Source organism: Mobula birostris, chromosome 1 (genome assembly GCF_030028105.1).
Source record: "Mobula birostris isolate sMobBir1 chromosome 1, sMobBir1.hap1, whole genome shotgun sequence".
NCBI lineage: Eukaryota > Metazoa > Chordata > Chondrichthyes > Myliobatiformes > Myliobatidae > Mobula > Mobula birostris.
Window position 1 is genome coordinate 49,686,398 of NC_092370.1, and position 19,844 is coordinate 49,706,241.

Here is a 19,844-nt window from a genome sequence, read left to right on the forward strand (position 1 = left end):
GAAATATTAGATCTGGAGTTAACTGGCAAAAAATAAAATCTTTGCTCTTCAAAACCAAACCTGAAGTAATATCAATATTTTGTCATTAATAAAGACACTAAAACAATAGCATTTCCTATATCAAAACAACATGGAAATAGAATTGACTAAGTTCCCATTGATCACTTGGTGAAAAAGAAGGAAGAACACCAGAATCAATAATTGTGAGGCAGGAAATTGCGGGATGGATTTCCTTTAATTCATTCAAAGTCGGTGTCTGTAAAAAAACTGTCTTTGAACAATTTCACAAATGTAAGTGAGATGAAAAAACAATTCATTGTGGTTAAAACGCTGATGCAGTTCATTTCAGATGGACCGGTGTCCAAGATGACACTGGTGAATCACAGCAACATGTTGGATTCTGCTCACAAAACTTATGAATATCTCCTCTGAATTACTCTCACTGCAGCCAGCAACCTGTAATTTCACTTTAAGCATCACCATTAAGACTGTTCCCTTTTGAACAGTCTTAAGGAATTAGTTATTTCATGACCTTCGGCAGACTTAACTCTCAAGCATGCAGGTATGGCATTTGAAGTGGACAAAAGTACATCAGCATGACTGGAAGAGAGCGAGGAAGGGAGGACTCCAATCCAGACTGAAATGCAGTGGAATGAAAATCTAGCAAATATACAGTCCCTGGAGAACAAGATTGAGGATCTAAGGGTAAGATTGCCGTATCGGTGGGACATGAGGAAGTGCTGTAATCTGTGTTTCATGGAGACATGTCTTACTCCAGGCATGCTGAATACGTTAATAAGACCCAAACGCTTCTTGATAGACTAGACGGATTGGAAAGGACAACTGATTCAGTAAAGGCTGAAGGTAGGGGTCTCTGTTTCATGATAAACTTGCACCACCCCCTGATGACCACACGATTGCAGTTTCTGAGGTTGACATGAGAGCATCCTTCAGGAGAGTGAACCTACGGAAAGCATCCGGCCCAGATTTGGTACCTGGCCTAGTACTGAAGAACTAGCTGGAATGTTCACCGATATCTTTACCCTCTTGCTTTGGCAGTCTGAGATACCCACCTGCTTCAAGCAGGCTTCAATTTTACTGGTGCCTAAGAATATCATGGTAACCTGCCTCAATGACTATTGTCCAGTAGAACTTACATCCACTGTGATGAAGTACTTTGAGGGGTTGGTGATGAAACATATCGACTCCTACTTGAGAAGTGATTTGAATCCATTCCATCACAACAGGTCAACAGGCAGATGACATTTCATTGGCTCTTCGCTCAATATCTGGACAGTAAAGATGCATTCATCAATATGGTCTTCATTGTCTACAACACGGCATTCAATACTATCAAACACTTAAAACTAATCAATAAGCTTCACATCCTAGGCTTAATACCTCCTTGTGCAACTGGAACCTCGATTTATACAGACGAAATGCTGGAGGAACTCAGCAGGCCAGGCAGCATCTATGGAAAAGAGTACAGTCAACATTTCAGGCTTAAACCCTTCAGCAGGAGTTGGAAAAGGGTACAGTTAATTTTTGGGGCTGGAACCCTTGGGCAGGACTTTTCCATAGATGCTGCCCAGCCTGCTGAATTCCTCCAGCATTTTGTATGTGTTCCTCAGATTTCCAGCATCTGCAGATTTTCTCTTGTTTGTGAATGGATCCTCGATTTCCTCACTTGCAAAGTTTGCTGACGACACCACTGAAATTGACTGATTCAAGAGCGGTGATGAATCAGCATATAGGAGGGAGAGTGAAAATCTGGCTGAGTGGTGCCACAACAACTACCTCTCACTCAATGTTAGCAAGACTGAGGAGATGATTATTGACTTCAGAAGGAGGAAACTGGGTCTTCATGAGCAAGTCCTCATCAGGGCGTCAGAGGTGGAAGGGCCAGCAAGTTAAAATTCCTCAGTGTTCTCATTTCAGAGGATCTGTCCTGGGTCCAGGATGTGAGTGCCATTATAAAGAAAACATGGCAGTGCCTCAACTTTCTTAGAAGTTTGCATTCATTCAGAAAGTCATCTAAACTTCGACAGACATCTATTGTACAGTATGGTGGAGAGTATATTGACTGGTGGTATCACAACCTGGTATAGAAGCACCAAAGCCCTTGTACGGAAAAGCCTACTAATAATGGTAGATATGGCACCGTCCATCATGGATAAAGCCTTCTGCACCATGGAGCACCGTCACAGTAAAGAAGCACCTGTTGTCAAGGACTCCCACCATCCAGGCTATGCTCTCTTCTTCCTTCTGCCATTAGGAAAGTGGTACAGGAGCCTCAGGACCCACACCACCAGGTTCAGGATCAGATATTACCATCAAGCACTTGAACCTGAGAGGATAACTTCACTCAACTTTAATTGCCCCGTCACTTACTTTCAAGGAATCTTCTTCTCATGTACTTAATGTTTATTGAGTATTTATTCATTATTATTATTATTGTTCTCTTTCTTTTTGTATTTGCAGCTTTATTGTAATTTACATTGTTCCTGTAATTTTGAGTGAGATTAGTGATTTCCCACTGTTTTCTGCGACTGGCATGTAGTGAGATTGTCAGTGGGAAGTGTTGTAATTTCTGTGTCCTCTGTTGGTCGCATAAGTCAGAGAAACTATTTATGTGGCACCTTTTAAACTAGTGCACCACAGAAGACTGAGTATCATGAAGAGGACTGATTATTTCTGGCTTGTATACAACATCTGCAGAGACATTATGGAATAAAATGAAGGTCACTATTGGAGTGAATGATGTTTGCTAAAAATGCTTTATGTAACAAATAAGCAATTACTGTAAGATCATTGAGCTAGATTAATGAAATTAATTATTAAAATATGGTAATATTTTTCATTGCTGATTATGAAATTTAAGTTGTCTGAATTGGCTTTAGTGAATTTACAAGAGTGTTGATGTGTATTCAGAATATAATGTTACTTTATTGCCAATATTATGGCTAAATATGAAAGTATCACAAAAAATACAGAAAGCACATTTAAGAAACTACCCAGAATATATAATGCTACTGCTGTGGTGATATTGATTGATAGCTTACAGTCCTGCACTTCGCCACTCATATATTCATACAATGGAGCAGAGAGTCTATTTCTTTGTCCAAAGGTTGAAATGTCTAATACTAGAGTACGTGGATTTAAAGTAAGAGGGTGGAAGTTTGAAGGAGATGTGCGTGACAAGTTTTTCTAGACAGAGTGTGATGGGTGCTTGAAGTGTGCTGCCAGGAGTGGTGCTGGAGATAGACATGATAGTGGCACTTGAGGCTCTTAAATAAGCATGTGAATATGCAGAGAACATGTGCAAGCAGAAGGGTTTGGTATATTTAGGCGTAAATAGTTTAATTAGTTTGGCAGAACCTCACGGCCAAGTGGCCTGTTCCTGTTCTATACTGCGTTCTATGGTTTATGTTGAAGCTGAGGTGGTTTGAGCGGCTGAATCATGCTGAACCCAGCCTACTGCTGGGATCCCCACCCAGGGTCAGAGGGCCAATCTCCTCTGCCCATCGGTTGGACTGCTAGGTGCAGCAAGCTCATAGCAGTGATTAATCCTCAAATTGATTGTTGCCTTGGCCAAAGCAGGTGAGGCTTCATTTAATAGTTTTTAAATATCCCCAGAACTTGAAACATTAAGCAACTATTAATTGAATAAAATAAATAAAATAATTTAAAGGGTTAAAAAGTAGAAGAAAATAGGTGTAAATCAGTAAGAACAGAAACTTTAAAATAAAGTAAAATGCAGCAACTGAAATGAATGGGGCTTCTGCCCTCACCAAATCTGATTGAATACTGTATATTCAGTGAGATAGATTCTCCAATATAATGCTAGGGAATTCTAGTAAGACTGACCTCTTCCTTGGCTTCTATATGGAGTCCACTAATGAAGCAGTATGACAAATGTGGTGGCTTCAGTCACTAGGTAGGCCATGATGTAACAGGAGGTCAGTTTTTTCCAGGATTCTGGCATTTAGTCCAGGATCTAGTTGCATGACTGACTGACAATGATTCCCATTATCAATTCCACCTGCAGGCAGCAAAATATAGACTCATATTTCTGTGTTTCCATTAAGACAAAATCCTTGTTCTTTTAAAAATAGTCCATAAAATTGAAACTGATGTTTTAAAAGCAAGCTCAATATATTAGAACATTTATGCCATCACATTCAGCAATATTGATGTTTTCTTTGCTTTTATACAAATATATCTCAATTTATTCATACTTACTGTTTACTATACAATATAATAAAAATTAAATAATGTTTTGTTATTAGCTGTTGTTCAGAAAATTATAGAACTTGTAATTAAACATATAGATGATAATTAAATTGTATTCTTTCAACATTTACCCTGATAACAGCAAAACAGCTGAAAAGGTATTGAAATTTGAAGTGGAAATTCTGACTAACACACACTGTATTGAATTTCTGCAATTTTTGAACTGATTGCATCACAACCTAGCAACAGAGTTGGCCATTAAGAAAATAATAAAAAATAGCAGGTGTAGGGCACTTGCATCAACGTTCCATTAAATTATCATTGACTAACCTCACATCAATTTCTCAACCAAATCTTTTCCTCATGGTTTCTGCAAAAAGGTTGTCTGTCTCAGCTTGATTATATCAATGAAAAAACATCCTGTGCCCTGAGGTAGTGAATAACAAAAGTTCACCATCCTCTTAGTGAAGAAATGTCTTCTAATTTCTTACCCTGAAACATTTCTCTAACCAAGGGGCACAAACTTTCAGAATTGACCCTGTATAGCTTTTTCAAGGTGTTAAGCTTCAATAAGACTACCTTTTAGTCATCAATGCTGCAGGGAATTTATGCAGTAGTTACCTTGAAACAGACTTTTCACTTCATCCCCGAAGTCAATCTAGTGAAGCTTTGTTGAATTGTCATCAATGTTAGGACATCCTTAAAGAAATAAGAGCATGACATTGTACATATTACCTAAGGTATGACCCTACTAATTTCTTGTGTAATTGTAAGAAAACTTCCTTATTGTTGTACTTTAATATCTTTTCTATAAAGGTCACCAGGTCATTTGTCATTGGAAGTGAAAGATATTGAAAATTGTTTTTGGTATAAGCTCTTTGATCGTAGGCAATTATTCAGATTCTATAGGTTAAACTGCATTTTTTTGGTGGGGGGGCAAGTACACTAGTATATACAACAGGAAAGTTTTACACTGTTTTTAAATTTATTCTGTAAAAATAATTTTGCATATATAAATGTCATCAGTACTGTAAAATTAAAGGATTGACACTAAGGTTTAAAATTAATATTTGGAGTTATTGTATTTCCAGTTCTATTAATAAACTTATCAATATATCACTAAAATACATAATAGAATGTTTCAAAATACTTTTACTTTTTAATGTAACATTGCCAAATTGTATTGGGTTATGATGGAATTTCTGTTTAGCAACAGACAACTGATTTGAACAGAAATATACTCAAAAATAGGTTAATTTTATCAGTCGACGTTTCAGGCCGCGACCCTTCGTCAGACGAAGGGTCTCGGCCTGAAACGTCGACTGCACCTCTTCCTACAGATGCTGCCTGGCCTGCTGCGTTCACCAGCAACTTTGATGTGTGTTGCTTGAATTTCCAGCATCTGCAGAATTCCTGTTGTTTTAATTTTATCAGAGCCATACAGCACAAAAACCATGAATCAGCTCGCTGAATTTGCACTGATTATCAACCATCCATTTACACTAATCCTCTTCTTATAATTTTCTCCACATGCTCATCATTCACCCCTCCCCTAATTCCACCATGAACATGTACTCCAGTGGAAATTTGCGGTGGCCAATTAACATAACAACCTGGTCAATCTGTATGTCTTTAGGATGTTGGAGGAAACAGATCACCCAGAAGAATATCGCACAGTCACAGGAGAAAATGCAAACTCCACAAAGATGGTGTCTGTGATCGGGATTGAACCCAGATCAGCAGTTCCATAAAGCAGCAGTTCATCAACAATTTAAATTCATTATCACATTGATAAAACATTACAAGTATGGACTTACTTAATCATCATAAATAATTGTTGTCCTGTTTAAATATAGGTCATTTGAAATTACAGGTCCACAATCCCTTATCTGAAATCCTTGAGGCCAGTTGCATTTTGGAATTCAGAAATTTTCGGATTTCAGACCCCCCCCCCCCCCCGCCACCCTGATACCAAAAAACACATATGCTCAAGTCCCTTATTTAACCTATCTCAGTGCAGTGGACTTTAGGACCTAGCGGAGCACCAAACCTACACACATCCTCCCGTATAACCTTAAATCATCTCTAGATTACTTATAATACCTAATACAATGTAAATGCTGTGTAAATAGTTGTTGTACTGTATTGTTTAGGGAATAATGACAAGAAAAAAATTTATTTCCAACAAAATCATTCAATAAATCAATAATATTTTCATTTAATTTGATTTCTTACTCTTTCAATCTTTTTTTCTGAAGTTTTAGATTTGATCAGAAAGTCTTTCTTTATGTTTTTTTGGTTGTATCCTCAAAGTGGACTGCCCAGTCCCTTTTTTTGTTTTTTTTTCTATAGGGAGGTAGGGTTTAAGGGTCGGCACAACATTATGGGCTGAAGGGCCTGTACTGTGCTGTACTATTCTATTTTCTATGTTCTATGTTCTATAAAACATAAAAATATACAGCTTCAAACAAACCCAATCAAACACATGGTAAATGACTTATTGGACTAAATGTAGAATGTCACTGTCACTGTCACTATAAAACTTCAGTAACTTGTCTTTGTTTATTTAAATCATATACAGTGGTAGTTCCAACACTATTTTCTTCAGTAAGACACCGCACAGACACACCACGATCAAATTTCTGCAATAACTCCACTTTCTGTCTTCTCATAGTTACTCATAGGGGTATCTGCAGCTCTTTTTGACATTTTCACAGTGAAATTAAACACAAAGTCAACAGTGAATACAAAATAACAGCGAACAGCAAATGCAGGTGTGAGCGTTGAACCACAACTGACGTCTGGCGGCCTCTGCTAGTGCTGCCACGTCACACCAGAGTGACGTCAGCTGTTGGCGAAAAAAACTTCAGTTTTGGAGCTTTTTGGATTTCAGAATTTCAGATAAAGGAATGTGCACCTGTAATACTAATTCACCAAAAACCCACCAACATATTTATTAGCATTTTTAAAAGCTACCAAGCAACAAACAGCCATAAAACCAAACTAATCAATTAGTTTGAATAAATTCTTCAGGGTTTGTATAGACTCAGAGGGATCCAGTTAAAAAAAAGTTGCTTATAACAAGGCAATTCAAAAGAATTAAATAGGTCACCATAAAAATACAATAAGAAATGCCTTTCAAAAATGCCAAACATATTACCAAAGGACAATTTCTTAACCATATTATTAGTGTTATATTCCATCTGCATTTTTATATAAAGGAGCATTATCCTCAGGGACTTACTTCAGTGGTTGGTAAATTGATGGAGAAGATCCTAAGAGGCAGGATTATAAACATTTGGAGAGGCATAATATGATTAGGAATAATCAGCATGGCTTTGTCAAAGGCAGGTCATGCCTGACAAGCCTGATTGAATTTTTTGAGGATACGTCTAAACACATTGATGAAGCTAGAGCAGTAGATGTAGAGTATATGGATTTCAGCAAAGCATTTGATAAGGTACCCCATGCAAGGCTTATTGAGAAAGTAAGGAGGCATGGGATCCAAGGGAACCTTCCTTTGTGGATCCAGAATTGGCTTGCACACAGAAAGCAAAAAGTCATTATAGACAGGTCATATTCTGCATGGAGGTCAGTGACCAGTGGTGTGCTTCAGGGATCTGTGCTGGGGTTCCCTCTCTTCGTGATTTTTATAAATGACCTGGATGAGGAAGTGAAGGGATGGGTTAGTAAATTTGCTGATGACACAAAGGTTGGGGGTGTTGTGGATAGTGTGGAGGGCTGTCAGAGGTTACAGCAGGACATCAATAGGATGCAAAACTGGGCTGAGAAATGGCAGATGGAGTTCAACCCAGATAAGTGTGAGGTGGTTAATTTTGGTAGGTCAAATATGATGGCAGAATATAGTATTAATGGTAACACTCTTGGTAATGTGGAAAATCAGAAGGATCTTGGGGTCCAAGTCCATAGGACACTCAAAGCAGATTGACTGTGTGATAAGAAAGCATACAGTGTGTTGGCCTTCATCAACTATAGGATTGAGTTCAAGAGCTGAGAGGTAATGTTACAGCTTTATAGGACCCTGGTCAGACCCCACTTGGAGTACTGTGCTCAGTTCTGGTCACCTCACTACAGGAAGATGTGGAAACTAAAGAAAAGGTGCAGAGGAGTTTTACAAGGATGTTGCCTGGATTGGGGAGCATGCCTTACGAGAATAGGTTGAGTGAACATAGCCTTTTCTCCTTGGAGCGACGAAGAATGAGAGGTGACCTGATAGAGATATACTTGATGATGAGAGGCATTGATAGTGTGGATAGTCAGAGGCTTTTACCACAAGGCTGAAATAGCAACATGAGAGGGCACAGTTTTAAGGTGCTTGGAAGTAGGTACAGGGGAGATGTCAGGGATAAGTTTTTTTTACGCAGAGAGTGGTGAGTGCGTGGAATGGGCTGCTGGCCACGTTGGTGGAGGCATATAGGATAGGGTCTTTTAAGAGACTCCTGGATAGGTACATGGAACTTAGAAAAATAGAGGGCTATGTGCAATCCTAGGTAATTTCTGAAGTAAGTACACGTTCTGCACAGCATTGTGGGCTGAAGGGCCTGTATTGGGCTTTAGGTTTTCTATTTCTCTATGTTTCTATGACAGTCACAGCATTGTAAGTAAAACGATGGAGGAGGATGCCTTACTGACAAAATACAAGCTCAGTATAATCTCAGGGGGTGTTACACTGATAGCGGTGTGAAATTTTGATTAGAAATTAAATCTACTTCCTTCTACCTTCTAAGATTGGCCAGAGAGATCCTGTGGTACTGTTCTAAGAAGAGTACAGTGGTATTTTGGCCAATACTTATCTCTCATCCAATATTTGGCACAATTATCTAAAAAAAACCTTTCAATATATATTTATGTAGCATGGCCTTATCAGAAACATCCGGTCAAAGATGCACTTCTGATCTGCAACTAAGGTTGTAATATTCAATTATGATGGCAATTTGACCAAACCAAAATACCATAGAGAATAATATGAGAAAGACCAAATATTCTGTAGTACAAATCTTGAGTGAGATTTAACTATTGCCTCTCCTAGTATGCTCTAAATGGAACTGTCGTAAGTCTTGCCAAGCTAATGGGGGCCAAAGGATTATATATGTATATGTTCCCTGGATCAGATAGCTTGAATCCACAGATCAAGCTGCTGAAATCGTGGAGGTATTTGTTGTAATCTTCCAGAAATCCAAAAATTTGGGAGCACAGCAAAATGATTAGAGAGGTACCTGTATAAACATTCAAAAAAGGGAGGACAGCAAAAAGAGGATAACTATTGAGTGAATAGCCTAACATCGATATTTAGAGAAATGTTAATTAATAAGGAATTAATAATGGCAGCACATTTGGAAAGACATAATCCAATGAAGCAGATTCATCATAGTTTTTAAGAAGGCAAATTCTATCTGACAAATCGATTATTCCATTTTGAGGGTTTCACCAGAATGGAAAGTTGGGAACCAGTAGATGAAGGCTTTTGGCAAAGGCCTCACAGAAAGATTAACTCACAAGATTAGAGTCAATGATGTTGGAGATAATATATTGACAGGGATAGAGGGCTGGCAATTAGACGGAAGAAACAAGTATGAATAAAGAGATCATTTTCAAACTGGTAACTAATGAACAGTGGGTACCACTGCAGGGAACACAATATATAAAAGGAAAAAAAAACAAAACCAGAGGGAAGGCAAGCTGTGAGGAGGATACAAAATAGATTAGAGAGAAATAGGTAAGTGAAGTTAGTGGGCAAAACATTGACAAGTGGAGTGTAATTAGGGAAAACTATGAGCTTGTGCATTTTGGAAGGAGAAACAAAGGGACAGAGTATTAACTAAATGGACAATAAAACAAAACTGCAGAAAGCTGCAGCAGAGGGAGATCTAGAGATCCTTGTGCGTGAAACACAGAAATATCCACGTAAACTCGAGTGCAGTGGGCAATAGGGAAATCTAATGGAATGTTGGCCTTTATATCATGTGGATTAGAAAATAACCAAAAGGAAATATTACTATAGCTGAACAAGGCCCAAGGGAGCCCACTACTGGATAATTCTGAATAGACTTTATCCTTCTGTGTAAGAGAAGATATTATTTCATTGGAGTCATTATAGAAAAGATACACTTGGACGTTCTTACAGTCAGTATAGGGGTATTGTCCAATGACAAAAACAATAAGCATGTTGGGATTCTACTCACTGGAGTTTGGAAGAATGAGAATCAATCCTATAGAAACATATAAGATTCTCAGGCAATAAGGTATCATAAATGTTTAAACCTTGGCCTCAGAATAGGGTTGCACTCACTTCAGACTGAGATGAGGAAGCTAATGAGCATTTAAGTAAGGTGCCACATCAAAGACACAATATTAGACCTCACAAAATTAGGAGGAGTGTATTAATATGGACTGAAGACTGCTTATCATGTAGATCCTACAGAATTGGAACTAATGGCTCTTTTAAGGATGAAGATAACTAACTAGTAAAGTGTCCCAAAGATTACTTGTTTGCCTATAACTGTGTAATAACTTGGTGGAGGGGGCAGAGGGTAATGTCCAATTTTGCTGATGACACACAAGTAGATGGAGAGCATGGTGCAGCATGGATATTTAGACATTGCAATAAGAAAGGATTTGTTGAGTGAGTGAGAAAAAAAACTTGGCAAGTGCAGTGTAATGCAGGAAACTACACCAATGGAAGGAATCTAAAGACATGCTATTATCTAAAAATAAAGAGTAGAGAGGGATCAAAGCATTCTAATGGATAGAAAAATATTAGCACGCAGGTGAAAAACAAAATAGTTAGCAAGGCAAATGGCATGTTGTTTTCTTACAAAGGGTAGGTGTTCAGAAATATAACATTTTGTTACTGCTGAGGCTATACCTGAACTACTATGAAAAGTTATATTTTCACTTATTTACAGAAGGATATACTAGCACTGGTGATTGTCCAGCAGCGCTAATTTCTGGGATAGGAACATTGTGACAGAATGAATGACTAAAAAAGTTATAGTTAAAAGATGAGGGATGATTTTATTGAAACATTTAAGATCCTAATAATGACATGATAGGGTAGATGTTGAGATGTTTTCATAACTGAGTCTCAAACAAAAGAACATAGTTATAAAATTAGGAAGGTATTTTAAACTGAGGTCTCTGGGAATTTCTTCTCACAGAGAGGGGTGAACAATTGAAATTCTCTAATGGATATAGGAATGTCAGATCAACCATGATCCCTTTGAATAACAGACCACGACTGAGGGGTTGAATAGCCTTACTCTAACGGACTTATGGTCTTAAAGCTTAGCTTGTTGGTATGGATTCAAAAGCAGCCATATTGCTACACCTTCCTTCATAGTGTTCCTGAAGTTTGCTGATGGTCTGTGGCTGTGAAAAACCGCAGGTATCAATGCAGAGATGCTGAGCAGAGACTTCCATTACTAGTTGTGCTGGGATCAACCTCATTTTCATAGTGATGGATACTGGTTGCATCTCCAGTGCCACTTAACCCTTGTGATCAAGGAAACAGACTTTCATCAATGGGGCACATATTTTTTCTTTCTCTGATGAGTACCAGGCACACGTAAGGGTGCAGAGGGACTGAGATCAGAAATCACAGACTTTCCACCAATCTTAAAATTAGGTTGGGATGTGAAGAATGAGGGTGTAGGAACAATATGTCACAAAATGAATGGGCCCAACAGTGTTCATCTGCAAATTCCAATAAAATCTTCATTTATCTAGTAAAACTTAAATGCCCTTCTTAATAATAGCTGTTACTTCAAGCTTAGACAGACCTAAACAATAATTTAGGAAGTGTCAGGAGACTGGCCAAGATCTGCATCAAATTCTGTTAGAGGAAATATGAGCAATCTGCTGATGCACATTAATTTGCATGTAATTTAAATTCCAACAATCCTTTCAAATTCAATCAGGTGCAGATACTGAAACAGTATGGGGGTCTTTGGCCACCCAATATTACCCTGTGGTACAGTTCATGTTTAGGAACAATAATTGTAACAGGGAGGAAGGAAATCTGTCATCTGTCACACAATTCATGTTGGTCACACTTACCTTCTCAGTGGGCGTGGAATGAAGGGTGTGACAAAACTGTGTACACTCTGTGGACAATTTATTAGGTACTGTACCTCCTGCTACTGTTGCCTATCCACTTCAAGGTTCTTAACAGAAATGCCTCTCTGCACACCACTATTGTAACGCATGGTTATTTGAGTTATTGTCACCTTCCTGTCAACTTGATCCAGTCTGGCCATTCCCCTCTGACTTCTCTCATTAACAAGGTGTCTTGGCCCACCGATCTGTTGTTCACTGGATTCTTTTCTGTAACGTGTAGAGTCTGATGTATGTGAAAATCAGTGTTTCACCTGTATCTGTTACATCACTTGCAATAAGTACTACTTGTGCTGTTTGTGAGATACTCAACCCACCCTGTCTGGCACCAACAATTATTCCACAGTCAAAGTCACTCATATTTGGTCTGTTCTCATTCTCATATTTGGTCTGTTCTCATTCTCATATTTGGTCTGTTCAACAACTCAACCTCATAACCATGTCTGCATGCTTTTATGCATTGAGTTGCTACCTCATGATTGGCTGATTAGATATTTGCATTAACGACAGCTGCACAGGTGTACGTAATAAAGTGGCCACTGAGTATATATAGAGTGATAAGGATAAAACTAAAAACTAAAAATGGCACTTGTAAGAAGTACTTACAAAGTCCTTTGCTCTCTGAGTATTACTTTGGTTTTGTCAGCAATATTAAGTTATTAGGTAAGTGAATTCAGGAGCTAATTATATAGTCTAGTTTGAATCAATTATCTAATAGTTAAACTAAATGTGTTAGAGCACTTTAATTGAGAACAAGCATCAGGAAAGTGTTCTCAGGAAGCACCGTCTCAAACTAATGGTAACAAATGGATTATTAATGATTATTATATCCATTGTTAAAAACTAGTATATACCTTTATGTAACTCGAGAGTTTCAGAACTGATACAGTGCATGCAACTTCACCACAAGGACTGCAATGGGTCAAGGTGTTAGTTCTCCATCTATTTCTCAAGGGTGTTGACAAATGAGTGATAAATACTGGCCCTGCCAGCACACCCGCAAACATACATGTTTAGAAAGATCAAAATCAAGTAGCGACGAGGAGACAATTTTGCTTATAACAGCTGAGAATTCTGCTATGGTGATGATCGCGCAGGATATGGAGCCCTTCAAGACTTCACATTATTTGTCACTATCAAATGTGAAAATGGATATGTTAAACTGCTGAGAAACTCAACAAATTGTATTCCTGCTAATTATTCTGTTAAAATGATAAATGATGACATTTTGCCCAAAAGAGGAGTCATTTTCTAATGAATGTTTTCTCTCCTTCCTGCTGGTTGTGTGAGCATTCCAATTTCCATGTGGATCTTCAGTTATGGAATAGTGTTTCACCTGTATCTGTGGCACCACCTGTGAAGGGTACAGTTCAGCAAATGACACCCACATGTCAGCTGCTACTTTCAATATGGCAGACATTAGCATCTGAACAACTACAATACTTCAATAAGCTGTAATCTAATGAAAGCGCAAGTAAAGATGCAGGTTTCAATTTATATCAAAGTTGAAAGTAAAATTTATTATCAAGTACATACATGTCACCACATACAACCCTGGGATTCTTTTCCTGCAGACATACTTAGCAAATCTATAAACTGCAAACATCAAAACATCAACTTACATGTATTAGTTACTAGTTGTGTTGCGATGTTCAAGGTTACCAGGAGGTATGCTGAAGTTTGCTTGAGCATTAAATTAATGCCTAATTCAATGCTATACTGCTTTTGCTGTCAATTTTTATTACTATTCAAGTTTTATTTCTGAAAAAAATAATCACAATACAGATATTTGAAAAGTTGTTTCTTAAATTTCATTGGATACCTTTGTGGTTCTCATAATTAAGTAAAATGTTTGAAGAATTTCTCAAAATTCTTCAATTTTCCACAGTCATGATGTTTTCAGTGAATGAGAGCATGAGACAGGACAAAGTAAGCTTTAGTTTGTCAATTGGGATATATGACTAAAATGAGTGATACTAATATTCAGTATACCCCAGTTTAATTAAGTTAGTTTCCAAAAACTACGGAATAGGCAATAATGCTGGCATTGTTACTGACATACAGATCCCTCAAAAAGAATAAATAAAACAAAATTTGTATAAAGTCATTCAGCATAGAAACAGGCCCTGCAGCACAACTGATCCAAGCTGACCAAAATGCCCATCTAAGCTGCCTGGGTTTGGCCCATATAAACCATTCCTATGCTTGTACCAGTCCAACTGCCTTTTAAGATCATATTTCAGTCCCCTTTGTTTCAAGAAAAGAGTACTTAGCTGTCCAACCTCTTCCTATAATGCAGACTCAGAATGAGAATCAGATTTAATGTTACTGGCTTACGTCATGAAATTTGTTGTTTTACAGCCACAGTACATTGCAATACATATTAACAAAAACTGAATAAAAACTTATAAAGTACAATAAGAAATATATATATATAATGAAATCAGTGCAAAAAAATGACAAACAGTGAGCTAGTGTACATGGGTTCATTGTTCATTCAGAAATCTGATGGCGGAGAGGAAGAAGCTGTTTTGTGACTGCTGATCATGGTGCTCAGCTCCTCCAGTGCCTGCCTGATGTTGGTCAGAGGTAAAATGTATACTGCTAACAGGTTGATGGTGAAAAACTCCCTAGGCAGATAAAACGGCAAACACTTGACCACTAGATGTTCCAAGTCAGTTGAGCAGGATTGTGACAGAACTGCCATGTCTGTGCAACACAGTGATTTCTCATACAGCTCCTCTACCTTTAAAAGACTCAGTTGTCCTGTCTTTGTTAGATATGGCCCTTGTGGCTAAAAGGATCAGGGGGTATGGAGGGAAGGCTGGTACAGGGTTCTGAGTTGGATGATCAGCCGTGATCATACTGAATGGCGGTGCAGGCTCGAAGGGCTGAATGGCCTACTCCTGCACCTATTTTCTATGTTTCTATGTTTCTAGTGTTTCTTTGAGGAGAATGATGAAGCCATTGTGCTGTAGCGCAGCAGCCAAAATGGTAAGGGAGAGCCATATTTCCAAGAAGTAAAGTACACAGCAGTCCCTAATGTCTCTCTGGTGCTGCAATATCGTTCTGGGTTCTTCAATTATCAATTCCTGGCAACATTCTTGTAAATAATTTTGGCACTTTTGCCCGTTAAATAACATCTTTCCTGTAGCATTACGACTAGTGCTTACCAGCATCTTGTAAACCACACCATAACCTCTTAACTTCTTCACTCATTGCCCTGAATGATGAAGGCCAGCATGCTGAAAGCCTTCTTAACCACCCTGTCTATCTGTGATTCCATTATCAGGGAGCATGTACCCGAACTCCAAGGGGCCTTTGTTCTAAAGCACTCCCCATGGCTTTGTCATTCATTGTGAAAACCCTTCATTGACTTGATTATCCAAAATGCTACTCTTTGCACTTATTTAAATTAAACTCTAGTTACTATTTCTCAATCCACGTATTCAGCTTCTCAAGATCACCTTGTAGAAATACAATCTGGAAAGTAGAATTTATATATATTTGCAAATTGTAATTAAATTCTTGAAACTATGTGAATTCTTCATCTTCTTAAACACATCACCCCTACTGGGGTATAGGCTGCCAACAGCAGCTACCTGGAGTCCTCTGTCCTGAGCTGTTGGAAGATTGATTGGCACTGTGGCTTCCACATTTACCACACAACTTCATATATCTTCTAGGTGAAGTACCTTCCTGTCCCAGGGATGAGGTCCGTGAACCTTACGCTGGCATTTCTGTAGATCTGGGTTTTTATGGAATGGGGTTGCTAGCCCCATACCAACTCTCCTCCTTTTGCAGCCGGCCTTGGGATTGTACATGGCAGAGTTTATGTGAAATTTTAATTTGCCGATTCCTACAATAAAGCCTTTAAACTTGACACGGTATGGAACAGTGGCACTGCAGGTAGTGCTGCTGCTTCAAAGCTCCAGTGAATTGGGTTCTATTCTTACCACTGGCAACATCCTTGTAAATCTTTGCTGCACTATATCCAGTTTAACGGCATCTTTCCTGTAGCTTTGGTTTTAACTGAGTGGTGCTTGCACACTTTCCTGTGACCATGAAGGTTTACCCCAGATGCCCCAGTTTCCTGCCACATCCTAAAGAGGATTTGCTGCTTGTCAGGTTATTGGTCACGATGAATTGCTGATAATGTACAGTAGGTGATTGGTGAAAGAATCAAGATTCTCAATGGCCTTGTGTAAGAGAATAAGTAACAAGTAAATAAGTGGGGAAATTAGATTGATGATTGCTCTGTTAGCTAGAAAATCTTTGATGTGTCAAATGGGCTTGTTCTATGTTACAAGGAAATAGGAGCATGAATATCTACCCATTTTCAAAGTAGGCAATCATATCAAACTATCAAGTGAATACGTTCCAGGTACAATACACCTACCAAGCCTTAGTAATAGTGAACATGTTAAGAGTCACATGCAACCACCTACAATGATGCACAATTTGAACAAGTAGAATTAAATACGGTGACATCTACTGCCAACACTGTTGCTCCCAAACTTCATATGTTTCTGCTATCATGCGTTGGTCTTTATTGGCTGGAATCGACTCCATTCTGGCAGTAATATTCAAAGTTTGTGTTGCTTCCAAAAATAAAATTTGTATAATTGTTCTGTTTTCCCTCCCTTAAATGTTTCATAGCTGTTCTCTGGCAAAGAGGAGAAAGGTACAAGAAATGGAACTGGGAGCATCAGTGAACAAAAGAAAATCCCTGCTGATGAAACCACGTCACTACAGTCCCAGCAAGGACTGTGAAGAAGAAAGTAAAGATGGTAAAGACTGTGACGAGATTATGGCAAAGGCAGATAATATGGAAAACCACCGGCATTTGTTAGGTAATGCTAAAAAGATAATCCATGTCAGAGTGAAGTCCAGTAGCTTTTTTGGAACTATTCTTTAAATAGATAGCAAGTCCAAGTAGGCGTTTCAGTACATCATTATAATTATAACAATATTCCAATGACGTATACTCCTTTCAATGATGTTTTTCAGCATGGCATAAAAAAGACATTGTTAGGTAAACGTGCATTTTCACCATGTCCAGTAATCTGTGGCTAATTGGGATATATCAGAACTGTGTAACTTAGCAACAGTAGTCATTGTTGCTTTCTAGTGCTTTTATTAGGTACAATCATTCCATTAGTAATGAACAGAAGTGGCCAAAGTAGTGGATTGAGAAACAATTCAATGAATCATACACCACCAAACATAATTCTGTTTTTTTCATTATTGTACTGTTATATTTTTGTGCTGATTTTTTGGTTACACTGATATTTTTGCAGTGTTTGCCTGATTCCACATATTTATTTTGTCCTCAATGCCAACATTTAAAAACACTAAAGCTTTTTTTAAAGATAAGTCAATAATAATTACCTGCTATTTGGATTTTAAATTCCTATAATGTGTTATAACACAAAAAAATTAGCACTATTTACTTCCAACCACAATCAAAATCATCTTCATAGAAGGCTGGTCCTAAAGATCAAGGCACATGAGATGAATGGAGATCTGGTAGGTTCAGAATAGGTTTGGTCAAAGAAGGCAGAGGGTAGTTCTGGTGCTGGAAGGCTATTATTCTTACTGCAGGTCTGTTACTAATGGTCATCTACAAAGCTTAGTACTGGGACTTTGCTGTTTGTGATATATATAAGCTACACAAACAAAAATGTTGATGGTTTTATTAGTAAGTTTCAGATAACGCAAAAATTGGCAGAATTTTAGATATTGAGGAAGGCTGTCAAAGGATTCAACAGAATACAGACCAGTTGGAAATGTGGGCAGAGAAACGGCAGATGGAGATGAATTCAGACCCAAGTGTGAGAGGTTATAATTTAGGTGATTAAATGCAAGAGGAAAATATACAGCAACTGTCAACATGTACTGGGGATCTTGGGGTCCAAGTCCATAGCTCCCTGAAGGCGGCAACACAAGTAGGATGGATAGTAAAGAGGCTAAACAACATGCTTGCCTTCACTAGTCAAGCTGTTCATTATAAAAGTTGGGAAGTCACGTTGCATTTGAATGAAACACTGGTTAGACCACACTTGGAGTATTATGTGAAGTCTTAGCTGCCACATTACAGGAAGGAAGTGAAGACTTTGGAAAAGGTGCAGAAGAGGTTCACCAAGATGTTGCCTGAATTGGAGGATATTAGCTATAAGAAGAGGTTGGAAAAACTTGGATTGCTTTCTCTGGAGTGTTGAAGGATGAGGAGTGATATGATAATAGTACATAAAAGTATGAGGATCATAGTTGGGGTAGATAGAGTCTTTCCCCTAGAAGGAAGGGGGAGATTGTCAAATACCAGTGCCCATAAATTTAAGGTGAGAAAGGGAAAGTTTAAAGGAGATTTTTGAGGCAACGAGGCATTTACACAGAGGTTGTAGTGCCTGGAACTTGCTGTCAGGGGAGATGACGAAAGCAGGTACCAAAACAAAACTTAGGAATAAGTTAGGCAGGGACATCAACAGGCAAAGGCATGGAGCGATACAAACCATGTGCAGATGGATAGGATTAGTTTGCACTTGCATCATGGTTGGTACCAACATGGTAGGCTCAATGGCCTGTTCCTGTACTGTATAATATGTATCTACTATCTGTCTTAGCTCTATTTCACAGATCCTCTTCCTACTCCCTGACCTTTCTCCTCTATCATATCTTGAACCTCCTGTGCAGCAGAATTGTCCATTGTGGGAGTGTGGGGTTCCTGAAAAAAATACTCTCTCCGATGAACTAACTGCTTAATATGGCTTTAAAGCACTGTCAGTTCCTAAACAACTGTGCCCACATTAATTTATTGGACTCTCATTGCACCACTCAAGCAGGAGAACTGCTGTCATATTTTAGTCGCACATCACTCAGCTGCCCAACTAAGAAGAAATGTCAATTTCTCACCAACATTACTTCTCAAATATGTTTCATTGAATTATTCTTCACCTGAAACTGATAAATTAAGAGAAAATTCTATCTTTGGTAACTGTGCATGAGTATTGGACAACAGCTGTCCTCATTACCACGTGTTCAGCTGCATGGAAAGGAATGGTACAATATATAGATAAGGCAGATCTTGTGCACACTTTAAGTGGCAGCAAGTACAGATATGTTTCTCCCTTTTAGTGTTCACTTCCAATTTGCAATGCTGTGGGAGTTTGACCTTACTTTTAGTAAATACTTAAACATTTAATTTTAAAAGTCAGTTGTGTTTTTGCTTCAAAATGACAGCAATGACCCCTTGTATAAAGATATTCTCTTTGCCAGTGGCACCTGTGTTCCTATCAATATAATGGCCAGTAGATACAGATCATTCAAGATTTAGCTGAACATCAAAATTTTTACAGCTCCAACAAAATGTCCCTTTTCATTTTTTTCCTATTGAATTACCAATTATTTGAAAATGATTCTCCAATGAATTTACTGCATAGCACCGTGAGCAAACATTCCCTCTCCAGAATCTAAGTTGC

The 19,844-nt window shown here is 38.3% G+C and overlaps 1 protein-coding gene across 1 annotated transcript in view; it reads left to right on the top strand.

The window, feature by feature from the left end:
- Positions 1 to 19,844, top strand: part of st18 (ST18 C2H2C-type zinc finger transcription factor) — a 136,312-nt gene that overhangs the window by 38,958 nt on the left and 77,510 nt on the right. Inside the window, exon 3 of the mRNA XM_072244117.1 lies at positions 17,026 to 17,219. Coding sequence (XP_072100218.1) covers positions 17,026 to 17,219 — 194 coding nt within the window. The remainder of the gene's footprint in view (positions 1 to 17,025; positions 17,220 to 19,844) is intronic.